Genomic DNA, 12,906 nt, shown 5'->3' with positions numbered 1-12,906 from the left:
CTCATACATATTGCATGTGAATGGATGTAGCTAGCTGGAAGGTCTCTCAGTACACAAATGGTCAATCATCCTGCAGAAAGCATCCTAACTTTGCAGCTACTTTTGACTTTATAGACACTTGAAACAATACATATCCTGCAGTACTTGACTGAATGATTTTCAGAAAAGGGGAGGGGGAGATGGCAAAATACACAGTGAATATAGGCATTAAAGGGATGGTATAGTTTTTGTAGAAATGGGGGTTCAGTTTTCAACATTTTACGAGATTAGAAACCACTTATAATGTATATGAATTATAAAAGAGCATACAGTTCTAAGAGGAATTCAAAGTTTATTTGATGAAGATCCAATTTGAAATGGCTGAGATATCAAAAAAAAAAGAAAAACAAAGTAAAACAAAGTGGGCCTAATAAAAAATGGGACCCACTTTTTATCATGACTCCACGTTTCTGGATATCTCAGTCATTTCAAACTGGATTTTTGTCATGCTAACTTTTAATTCCTCTTTATAAAATTGTATGCTATTTAATATTTCATTAAAGAAGAGCTAATTATCTTGAAAAAGTTAAAATCAGAATTCCCATCTAAACCAGAACTATACAGTCCCTTTAAGTAGAGACCTCTGATTTAAAGGGTACTGAAACCGAATAAACAAGCAGATTGAAAGACTGCAGTTCAACTATATTGGGTACTGTTCACCACACAATGTAGAGTTCTAGCTACGGTACATTGTAGCCATAACACATACGTATGTGATAATGAAGATATTACTTCGGATTAATGCTTCTTGCATCATTTTTTTTTTTATTGCAAGTGATAACAAATTGTCCTTACTCAGTTTTTAGTAGTAGCCACCATAAAGATCGTGGGTATACATGTACATACAGAGGTTTGACTCGAATCAACGACCTGATTGCTAGACAGACATCAAATATCTACTCAATTACTGGGGTTCCACGCAGCAGGTATTGCATATATACTGTAAAACATGATATATTCGCGGCATGAAATTTTCGCGAATTGCCACTGGCGTTCAATGCATGTAGTGTAGACAAAAACTTTCGCGTGCATTTTAATTTCGCGAATTTTGGCGCTCGTGAAATTCGCGAAATTAAAATGCACGCGAAAATTTCTCGTTTTACAGTATATTAAAATCAATATTTCTTGTGTCAAGTTGTGTTTTTTTAAACTGAATGGCAAACTGCCCTTCATCAGTGAAAGTAAACACCATACCATTCATTTTTTTTTTGGTAGTGACTATCCTGATAAAAATACAGGGCATGCATACTCAGGTTGGTCATAAAAAAATAAAAAATATGATTAAATATGATTATGATGGTAAATATTTAGGGAATGTTGTTCCTTTGACAATCTGGATCAGTATTTGAGTAATTTCAACTGATTTTACTTCAATAATTATGCAAAATACCCATAAACATGGTTCTCTACACACTTAACGAATGCGGGACAAAGTGTCCCATACTTTACTGTCCCATACGTAACACGTCATGTCCGTCTTTAATTAGAACCTGTAATTAGAGCTTTTTGCCCCATGACATGAAACTTACCTCTGATAATCTTGAGTGTTGTGACTTTCATCACTCTGAGTTACAAGTTGTAGAATGAAATACTTTCAGAGAGTTTTGAGGTTGAAAAAAAATGTTTAAAAAAAAACAAAATTTTTCTGGTCCCATACGTAACAGCACATATTTTCTCTTCTAGAATATAATTGTCAGGGTCATTTTTCTCCATTTTTGACATGATTATTCTTCACCTAGATATCAATCACCATGATAAAGTTCAATATGATCAAAGGCCATTAACACTATTTTTCAGGTCATAAAAGTCTCTGAATGTCCCATACGTAACACACTCGTTATCTTGGACTTGCCCAGAAACAGACATGTCCCTTCCAACTGTTTCTACACTCATGCTCACTAAATCTGGAGTGAGTGGTACAGGTACATGTATATTGCATTACTTTAACTATTAGCCCACAGAGGGATCATTACTACTTAACTTATTTACTAGTGAATTCATTATCACAGGAAAGAATTCCAGCACAATTTCATGGATGTTTGAATCGTCTTACAATACACAACTATAAACCCTGATGACACTTTGAACATTAATAATTCTGAGGAGTCCATGCATTATATATTAAGATATTACATTTAGACAGCCATCTGAACCACAACCGAGTCCTTACTCCTGGGTAAGGTTAAATCGATCCATGCATTTGGTGGGATGCCTCTCATGAAGCAGAATCCCCTTTCTTCTGACAGACCTTCCATGATGAACCCTCACCGATCTCTGTGAAAGGGTAAAGGGCTACTGCATCACAAAGATACCACTGTAAGGGGGCCCTCTACATTTTCCTCCATGCTCCTCTGCATAATTCCCGCACCTGACAGTTCTCTCCCATTTCAAGCCATAGTGCGGGGCACTGCCACAGACCAGGATCCCACTGGGCTAGCTAGTCTTCCCTGAAGGGGTTTCAATCACAAGTTTAGGATCCTTGTACAGTTGGCTTATGGAAGCCTGCAACAGAGAAAACAAAGTAATAAATTAAAAAAAAACACCAGCTGCAGAATGACTGCTTTGCTGAAATTTCATTTTGAAATGATCTATACATCTTCTTTTCTTTACTTTCTTTCCAACACAGATGAAATTCAGAACATGCATATTTCTATCTTACAGAAAGAGCTAAGTTAGAGACCACTATCACTTTCAATGACTTGAGATAGAATCATGCCCACATTAAGAAGATAAGATTATGAAATAAAAATCAAAAGTTGGAATAAACATATGACAGAGCTTACAGTTGAGAGTAAAGTTGAGGACAGTCTTTTAATTGAAATATGTCATATCAAAGCAACATACCTACAAATCTGATACAAAGCTACAAGTACTGTAATGTCCCATTCAAACTAAGTACCAGATATCATTCATGCATTATATCTTTCAGAAGTACCACACAACTAATATTGCAGTTATGAGAACTTGGCATTTACTTTCAGGCAATGAAAATGATGATAGTTGAACCAACCCGCATCATTTTTGTTCATCACATGCGACAACTTTCTTGAAATATCATTTTAATTTTAACTTTGATATATTGTATTGCTTTCTCTTCACTGTTTCCTAATCAATCCACCTCTCTGTGATTTACTTCTCCTTTTGGTACGAAGTACTGTTCCCTTTCAGCTGAACTTGCAAGAATTTTGTTACCTGTCGTTTTATCACTTGCAAGTTTTCTTGAGCCTTCTTGATGTAACTCTCTATCAGCTCTGGCGATGTCTCATCCTTGTGCTCACGAAAAGCATCTTGAACTCTACGCAGTGCATATGTTCTGAAAGACAAGCAATTGATAAGTGTGCTTATCAAATTGGGAAGGAAAAAAGTGGGGGTTGGGTGGTTTTTGAACAACATGGAAATACAGACAATCAGTAACTTTTACCTCCACCAAGGGAAGGAGGTTATGTTTTCATTACCGTTGGTTAGTTAGTTAGTTAATTAATTTGTCCGTGTGCAAAATAACTCAAAAAGTTGTGCATGGATTTGGATGAAACTTGCAGGGAAGGTTGAGAATGACACAAGGAACAGATGATTAAATTTTGGTAGCGATCCGGAAATTTTTATGGATTTTTTGAAGGATTTTTGATATTTTGGCAGGTAGGGTCAATGAACTTGGGAGTTGAGGCTGCGCATTTTTAAGATTTTCATACGTGCGCTGAAGTGCGTGCTCTAGTTTCTGCTAGGGCGAGGCGCGCGGCGCAGCTGAGGGTTTATGACGAAAAAAAGGCTTCTATATTGGGAAATCGGGCGATTTTTCAGCATGCATACGCAAGGTTGGAAATCACTGATCTCTATGGAAGAGCAAGATCATTGGTGGAAAGTAGCTGCTTGGTGGTGGTCTGCGCTCTCAGAGTGCTTTTCTAGTTTTGTTTTTATTTTTCATTTATTTATTTTTTTAAGAGTAATGGCTATGCATGCTTCCTGCACAGCAGTTGTTTATGGCAATCTTAAGAGTTTGTCACAGGCTTACCTTAGATCTTGATCTTGCAAAAAACTAACAAACAAACAAACCAACAAGAACAACAAAATGCTCATAGTTGTGCGCATACAAACTAACCTACACAGTATGTTATTAAAAATAGATGTACAGGAATAATGATTCCTTCAATACTGGCATTTAGAAAAATGTAAATTTGAGAAACTAGTGAACTGGCCCTATGGAGTGAGAATGGAACACAACCTAGTCCACAGAGCCAGCATGTATATAAATTGTACAGTGGAAACTCGATATAACGAGATGGTCGGGACCGAGTCATTTTCCTCGTTATAGCCGATATCTCGTTATATCAGTAGGCATAAAAGAAGGCATAAGATAAAGACATTAATTTGCACATGTGGGACTACCCATCATATTTCAATCAATACTGATAACTTGATATTATGTGTGAGGGAATTACTCACCTTTATGGGTAAGAAGATGTTTTTCGCCAAGGAAATCCAATATCAAGAATGTGTTTTTTATTAATTGTAGATGTTTGAATTTGTAAATTTATATAGCTTGCGATTGTATATCAAGATCGTCTGTGGATTGGTATGTGGTTATCGTATGGGTGTGTGTTGTGTGGAAAGCTTGAATAATGGTCTGCACAATGCTGTGTGTGTATGTGACACATTCTGTATGTACATTATGACTGCGTGTGTGTGAAGACGGGGAATTCCCTAAGTAGAAGGCCAATCACAGCATCAGATTGCCTCACACCTGCTAAACGTCATGATGATGTCATGTATACATATGGCCGTCTCACCACATTTTCTGCATACGTATCAGTGTGCGTGCACACACACACTTCACACGTACAACATGCAGTGCTAGCTGGAGTGCACTGAAGAAAATGATTATGTGTGTACAAGACAGTTTTTGGCGCATCAAGCTTTACAATCTCGGAAGAGGTAGATGATAGCACAGGCGAAGTAAAGCTTTACCGAAGGCATTTTGCTTTACCTCGCTATAGCAGGTTTGATTTACTATGTTTTTCTTTGTTTGGAAGTCACAAAATTTATCTCGTTATAGCAGTTATTTCGTTATAGCCGATCTCGCTATAAGAGTAGCATTTTACATAGACTTGTGTGGAAGGAAATTTGGGGCCGAGAAAATTTCCTCGTTATAACCGATATCTCGTTATAGCAGTGTTCGTTATACCGAGTTTCCCCTGTATATTCATATGTGACTATACATCACAAAACCAACAAAAAGTATTTCATGTGAGGACCCAAAAAATGGTGAAATGGCTGAACAAAGTCAATTTTTAGTTTTACATATTTTCTGAATGCACTATTCTTCTTGTATATCATCTATACTTTTGGGATCATTAAATGAATGCGAAAATGGGTTTTCAGCAGGTTCTCTACAAATGTCTTACAGGCTCTCTTCATTTCTCAAAAAATCCTTTGCATATACTAATCCCTTTCAGCTCTCAATAACTTTAGAAAGGATAATGCTACTGCTTTAAAAGTTGGCATTAAGCATGGACAGAATGTGTTAATAAAGCAGGGAATAATTTTCCCACTCAAATTTGATTAGCAATTTCAGCTGATAAACAATATTTCACATGGTATCCTGTACATTTCTATGATAGGAAAACTGCTACACAAAAGATAGTTTGTGTAGCAGTGGTGTAAAAGTGCATAGCAAATTGCGATGCAATACCAGGAAAATTATTCCCTGTAAAGTATGCTTAATTTCAGCTTAATCTGATAATATCTTAATTGTTGTTGCTACAGTGGTTTACACCTTAGTTTATTGTCCCACAACTTGGTAAAGATAAAGTGCTTGACTAGACCCTGTACCTCACGGCCTCTTTTCTCAGTTCACACTTCTCCAGAGTATGTGCTTTCTTTAAAAGATTTACCAGGTAGATAGGTTAGGAGGGTCCATTTGAATTGAGTTGTAAATCATTTCAAAACTTAGAGTCTGCTCTTTCAAAATCTGCCCTTCACTAAAAATCCATGTCTGGCGACTTTTTGTTGGCTTAGTGGTGCAGGGTGTGTATGTATAATGCCATGCTGCCTGAAAACATTGAATCCTTACACACGTACATTGTATGTACATTTAGTTAATAATAAGCATATCTAACACCCTTGAATTAATCTACATAGTAGACTGCATCCATGCATACACCTCAGGGTGCCGTACATAACTTCATTTTACCACTTGCCCAGTTGGACAAGCAGATTTTCAAATTGTTGCAAAACACTTGCCTGAAAAGAAAGTTCCAAAAATATAGGAAACGATTACAAAAATCTCTTATAAGTCAAGGGCTTTAAAACATAATCATCTGAATTATAAAAAGCACACATTGTAAACCTGGTTCGAACCACTGTCGGTGTTGCATTACATTGGGGTTTTTTCACACAGTTATTGGAAAGTTGCAAAAATGAAATTAAGGTGCATTGCATCGCTATAAAAAAAAAAAAAGTCATTTGGACTTCTGTATAAATTGACTTGGTGGGTTTGAAGGGGGAAAAGTGAAAAAAAAAATAGGTGGCTTCAAAATTTTTTGTTCCGCCAATTCAGGCACACATTTTTTCTCATTGTCCCAAAACACTTGCCCGTGTTTGATTTTTACTTGCCCCAAAAGTAATTGAGGCAATTAGGCAAGCGCTTGTCTTTCATTTATAATAATGACTCATCATTTTCTAATGACAGCAAATGCATTCTGTACCTGTCCTGACATGAAAAATTGAAGCAAAATGAAGTGAATTGTACCATGTACAATGAATGAAGCCATAACCATGGCCATGGCTCGTCAGGACAGTCTGCTGATTGCTGGTATTATATGAATGATCAAGGTAGACCTGTCCTGCCCTCTTCTCCATAGTAATTACCTAACTTAGTAACTCATTTGACTACAGTAAAAGATTGCTCTGTATCTTGTCGTCGGGGATATGTTCCCTGGAGACTACGTCTGGCTTAACGGAATCCCCTTTACGGATTTATAACAGTGCGTGTAAGAACGAATTTCACGCATGAGACTTAGCCATGTACAGTGGTTCTGTATTCTTCACTGGGGATATGAAGATGTCCAAATATTACTGAAAAACCTGATAATAAACAAGATCAACAGCAAAACAATGATACCATAGATTAATATAAATGCACATAATATATTCCGTGCATTGGAAAAGCATTAATTACGTGCACTTCACACGTATGGTCAACAGAGGGTAGGGGTGTTGGTTTCAAAATTACTGTGATTACGGCACAACTGAGTGCGTCAATATAACAACCCACGCGTTCGAAATCGAAGCAGTGAGTTACTGGTATCTTGGAGCGTGTACCGCAACACGCAAATCGCATTTTAATTTAATGCACACCTGAATTCAGAATATTTTCTTCACATATGACTGATATTGTGAGTAAAATTTCAGACAAATTGTGAGATATCTAAGTATCTATTGATAGAGAAATATTAGAGCGTCGATGTGTTGGACAACCAACTCTACTAGAAGTAGAACTACGTAGCTAGTAGTCGTACTAGTGACAGTAGTGTAGTGCAATGCAATGCGGCGTCGGAGTTACATCATCATCATCATGCAAAGACGAAAGTTCGGTTACACATTTATTCGCGAGTGGGACTAAGGCTTGTTAGAACGGGGGTATTACAGTAAATGAGTTTCACCATCATTAGTCTCTAGATAGATCTCTCTCACTCTCCGAGGCCACCTTGCTACGATGGATGTTACTTACCGATAATTGTATCCAGAGAACTTCTGCGACTCTCGTAACATTTCACGATAAAGAGCAAGTACCCTCATCCTGCTTGCCTGAGCACCAGCCATGATCTCCGTAACAGTGCAGTAGTGCGCACCCGTACCCGTCCGTAGAGCTGCATTTACATACATAAGTACGTATAATACAGCTCTATGTGCGCACCCCGATGGGTAATTTGGAAATTCGACCAGATTTCGCGGGGACCAAGGCCTGGTGCCAATTTGAAGAAGGTATAAGAATGCTAACCATACATGCTGCGCAGTGCGAGCTTGAGGGTGTCAAAAATAATAACAAAACAAACAAACAAACAAACAAACATGGCATACTTTTGATCTTGAAGACAAAAAGTATAATCTTGAACCTCGAAGAAGTAATCCCTGTTGCAGCTTTTCGTGAGAAGCTATACTGGGATGGTACACGGTGACATTATAACGGCCAACGGACAGAGTGTATTTATGGCAAATATAATCAATTGTACAAAATAAAAATTTTGCCATGTGCAAGTAAAAACCAAGCCGGTGGATTTATAGCATTCTGGATCCTACTGGGGACTGCATGCTCCTAATACATGGGAGGGCAGCCTCTTGGAAAGTAGTAGGTGTTTGGTAGGCGGTTCCACATTTTTGTTGTTCTTGGGAAGAAATAAGAATGAATATTTGTATGGATCAATTGTGGCTTCCGGGACTGTGTATTTGAGGAGGTGGTCATTTCTGCCAATATAAGTTGCTGGGATTATGATGGCTGGGAAGGAGATATTCACCAGGTTATGTTGTATTTTGTAAAACATTGTTGCTTGTGCAAGAAGACGGCGGGTGTGTAACAGGTCCCGGTCCAACTTGGATAGTAATGCCATGGTGTGACAGGACTGATGAACGTCTATATTCTTGGTAGACGACGGGCAGTATTGATATGGTTTATAGATGAATAGTGTCTAATTTTGTTAGGGGTAGTTTGGTTGTGATATCATAAAATAAAATCGGTTCTACAACTTGTCCTGTTTATCTTCAAAGTTAAGTTTCAGACTTTGCTCATTTTCAAACTAGCTGTAGGTCACCCCGTGCGAATAAACGGACGTGTGTGATAATGATGAACAATCATGCCCTAGATCTAAAACAGATCCTTATCAAAGAAATGATTGATCAAGAGCGAACATGTGACTTGGTATTTATTTAGCCTTACACGAAATTTCGCTTACAACGAGTCATTAGTAAAGTTTAAGTATACCTTACTCTAAAATTCTAGGACTCTGATTGGTCAAAGGTTAAAGTTATGGAAACCGCTAGCTGACTGCTGGGCAGTGTAGCGAAAATCAATGACTATTCATATAGTTCAAACTCACTTCGGTGGGTAAATGAATGTTTTTTGAAAATGGATATATATATGTATATATGATTATATATAATATGTATATATATATATATATATATATATATATATATATATATATGAAGAGTTTGTTTGCAAAAGCCGGTAAATCCATATTTGCCAAATGGAGATATTTGCGATTAAAGGTCAAGCAAAATAAAGAGAATAATAAGAAAATTTTTGCTTCTTTTGACCATAACTTCAAAAATATACCTTTACATGTAGTGACCAATATATCATTTAAAAGGTATTATTTTGTACTTTATGACAGAGATCGTACTTCAAAATCTTCAAAAATGGACTTATCGGTTTTTGCAAACAAACCCTTCATATATATATATATATATATATATATATATATATATAAGAATAACACTATGTTTAATATTTGAAAGCAGTAGAATTGAATTTCCGTTCTTTTACAAATTAATATGTAGTCTATATTGTGCATGATGACGTCATCAGCTCACTCATTTCTTTATAAACACCAGTCACCTGTTCAAGAACTTTTGTGTGAAAATAAGCAAAACTTAACAATTTCACAACTTTCCATTTTTTTTTTTTCGATTTCGATCAAATCAGTCTTCTGTTTTGCTCTTTTGGGGCTCGAAATCTCGAAATATCTTCTTCTCTTGAACCGGACGTGAAATCTTATAGTGCTATTATGAGAAGGGTCTAAAGCACTCTGAGTTACTACGTTAATACTATACATGTAGTTTAATTTTGTTCATGGTCTGCCCACTGCCCGTGGTGCCCCATCAGGGCCCAAATTGGGGCCCATATTCCTATCTTCTTTTTGAAAATGCATCAAATTTTCTACAAACTTGTCAGGTATTATTGCCAGTGTGTAATAGATTATAGATATGGACACCATTTCCTCTGAGTATATTCCCCAAAGCTTCGACCCAAGTTAACCATGTTCTTCTTGATGGGTAACAATCTGCAAGAAATGTCCTGCAATAGGCCTGTACTTAGGTGACAGCGAGACACCTCGGGTCTCTATAATCTTTGTTTTTGTTTGTTTGTTTGTGTGTGTGTGTGTGTGTGTGTGTGTGTTTCTCTCTCTCAGTCCTTACACGGGTTTCTTATCTAGGCCATTGAGTCCCAAGATTGTCTTCGAGAAGATATGAGTCAATTTTCTCGAAGCATGCAGAACTGGGAAGATAAATCATTGTTTCGAGGGGAAAATGTTAACTCAAGCGGGATGTTGTGTTCTTTATTAAACCTCTATAAAGACAAAAGTTGTACAGTGTATTATAATCACTGATCGCATGATCTCTAATATTAGATCCACGATTAATATTCATGGGCAAGATGCTAATCAGTGCAGTTCCCACCCCCCCCCCCCCCCCACCCCCGTGGCCACTTCAAATTGGCATTACACCATCCGAGTTATGGGCTTCTTTCACCATCTACCAGCTCGTGCATATCCCATGTACGTACGTACCAAAAGAGTACAGAAGCTGCATACACGCTAAGAGTGTACACTCTTTGATACACACAGCGGACATCGACAGCTGACACACTGTACAAGTCACCACACATCACACACACACACACACACACGCACGTGTCGTCGTTATCTGTGATGAGTGCGATCATGGCTTCGAAATCGAGAAAGAGACCGGCACGTGGACAAGAAAATGATATATCGGATTCTGTAAGTGACCCTATTTTGAAGTTTTTTGACGAAGAGTTGTTAAGTGGTTTATCTCTGCTTTGACGTTATCTCAAAATCAGTTCTCGTTTCTTGGAAAGATCGCAGTACTTACCATATACCATTACCGAGTAGCCCCGAGTATTCACTTTTGTGTTTGGCAATTCGGCAAACATTCACCAAATCTCATACACGTACGAAACACGAATACATGTACCCAACCAGACCAGACGCCGTACGGAGCACGGCGTCTCCCCGTTTTTACAGCGACTGGGCTGTGTATTACTATAAATAGTTAAGGTTGTAAGTTTAGGTACATTCAACAAGACAGTAGATTTTAGTTTTACATAAGGCCAAGTAAAAAAAGAAAGCAGTTTCTCGTCCGGGTTTTTTGAGCAAGGCGATGAGGGAGGTCCTTACTACACGTATTTCAGTAGTATTTGATATCTTACTATTTTTTCGAGGATTGTCAAAATGTAAGTAATATGTGTTTCTCGTCCGGTAATTCTGAGAAAGGTAACGAGAGAGGGGTTTACTATTTTCTATATCCAATTTATGAAATGAAATATCACTCTGGTAGCTGTGTTATGAGAGACCAGGTCCCAAGTGTGCGTATGTCTTGCCTGCACTCTGTGCATTTTCAAACAAATAGATATATTATGTACCATACTTGAAACGAAACTTCATGCATGCAGAAATACATTTGCTTTTTCTTTCCACTACAGATGTCAAGGGAAAATGACCATCTTAATACTGGCATTTCTGATACCAGTGTACTTGCAATTCTGATGTATTGTGCTATATTTAATTGAAACAGGTATAAAACATGTCTTTCAACAAATGTACGACTGAAATTAATTCCATGATATTCAAAACACTGCTTTATTTATCATTTGTGTTTGTGACTTTTTGAGTCCACACAGCTGGTAAGTTCTTCACAGTACAATTGTAGCACATTCAACTGGAAACTGGCTTGTACAATTGCAGATGGATGTCAAAATGATACTGATATGGCATTATAGCATTAAACATTTAAAGATGTTTCTTCATGTTCTAAAAAGACATTTGATAATCACTCATCATTTGGATGATGAATGATTGTATACCAAAACTACATAAATGTAGCAAAACATGTACCTGTGCAGGTAAGTCACATTCTCCCTTCATTTCTTCCATGGCCATCATTACAGTGCTACCAAGAAGCAGCAGTGATATAAACAGCAAAATACAACGTGTAATGACAATTTCAGTTCACGCTCATCAAAACTGCTTATTACTTTTCAAGGTTTTGGCTATCAACATTCGTTTGTGGGTGTATTTTGTTTGTTTGTTTGTTTTGTGTGTTTTTCCCTCGTGAAAGACGTAATGATTTCTTCGTATCGAACGTAAACTGATGTTTACCGTAAATAAGCCATTCCGCTCAGCTCAGCTATACGGCGCATTCGATTCATCGAACTTGCAGTAACCTCTTATAGGCAGGAGCACATGGCGCATTCCTTTAAACTTGAAAGTGAAGCCACGTGTTTGCACATCGGCGCTTCCACACACAGCGCGGCATTTTGCGATCATCGTTATAGCAGACTTTCCGATTCCAGTCAGGGGAAAAGGAATTGGAATACTTCGGAAAAGACTGATGTTTAAAATCCAATAAAATGAAAAAAGCCTGAAAACAACGCGTGATTATGTTTTCATAGTAAACGATAATTGGAAACACGGAACAGAGTACTGGTATTGCATCCGCTCACAAAGAAGCTCTCTTGAGAAGATGAAAGCATTCCACGCCCCCTGCTAGATAGTGGAAGCTTCCATAATCATCCCAGCAAGTTTTTGGAGGATATACTTGCACTTGTACACATTCATTGCGAGAAAGCAATCAATCAACGCTGAACATTGCGTAGTTTGGCATCTTTATCGTGCTGGTGACCAGCTCGATGCTTCGGCATGTGTCATAACGTTATGTTAAGAGCCTGTAGGCCTCATAAGTCGACGAGTTTAATTCAAAATAGCAAAAAGAGGGAGATTGAAAAAATACGAATTCTGGTGGAAAAATACGAATTTTGGAGCTGCTGAGTACTAATTTGTGCTTCCAAAGGTT

General features: G+C 37.6%; 1 protein-coding gene across 1 annotated transcript; it reads right to left on the bottom strand.

Annotated features, from left to right (window-relative positions):
* Window positions 1-2,373: 2,373 nt before the first annotated feature.
* On the bottom strand, window positions 2,374-7,857 carry LOC139744938 (LYR motif-containing protein 4-like). The gene is made up of 3 exons (XM_071655351.1): window positions 7,766-7,857; window positions 3,232-3,352; window positions 2,374-2,541 (listed from the first exon to the last, which is right to left on the bottom strand). Exons 1-3 carry the CDS (start codon window positions 7,855-7,857, stop codon window positions 2,473-2,475), a joined length of 282 nt encoding a protein of 93 aa, XP_071511452.1. The 3' UTR covers window positions 2,374-2,472.
* Between the last annotated feature and the right edge of the window lie 5,049 nt (window positions 7,858-12,906).

This window comes from Diadema antillarum, unplaced genomic scaffold (genome assembly GCF_040938485.1).
Source record: "Diadema antillarum isolate AM-2024a unplaced genomic scaffold, OU_Dant_1.0 seq00001221_RagTag, whole genome shotgun sequence".
NCBI classification, from domain to species: domain Eukaryota; kingdom Metazoa; phylum Echinodermata; class Echinoidea; order Diadematoida; family Diadematidae; genus Diadema; species Diadema antillarum.
The sequence above is the reverse complement of the archived record's forward strand: the minus strand, read 5'-3'. Positions and strand labels throughout refer to the sequence as shown.

What these genes read in the sequence shown, in the direction of transcription:
- LOC139744938 (XM_071655351.1), bottom strand. Translation starts at nt 7,857, where the DNA reads ATGGCTGGTGCTCAGGCAAGCAGGATGAGGGTACTTGCTCTTTATCGT. An exon ending in TTCTCTGGATACAATTATCG is followed by an intron (nt 3,353 to 7,765) that starts GTAAGTAACATC and finishes CTTGTCTTTCAG; the next exon opens with AACATATGCACTGCGTAGAG. An exon ending in TGCAAGTGATAAAACGACAG is followed by an intron (nt 2,542 to 3,231) that starts GTAACAAAATTC and finishes TCTCTGTTGCAG; the next exon opens with GCTTCCATAAGCCAACTGTA.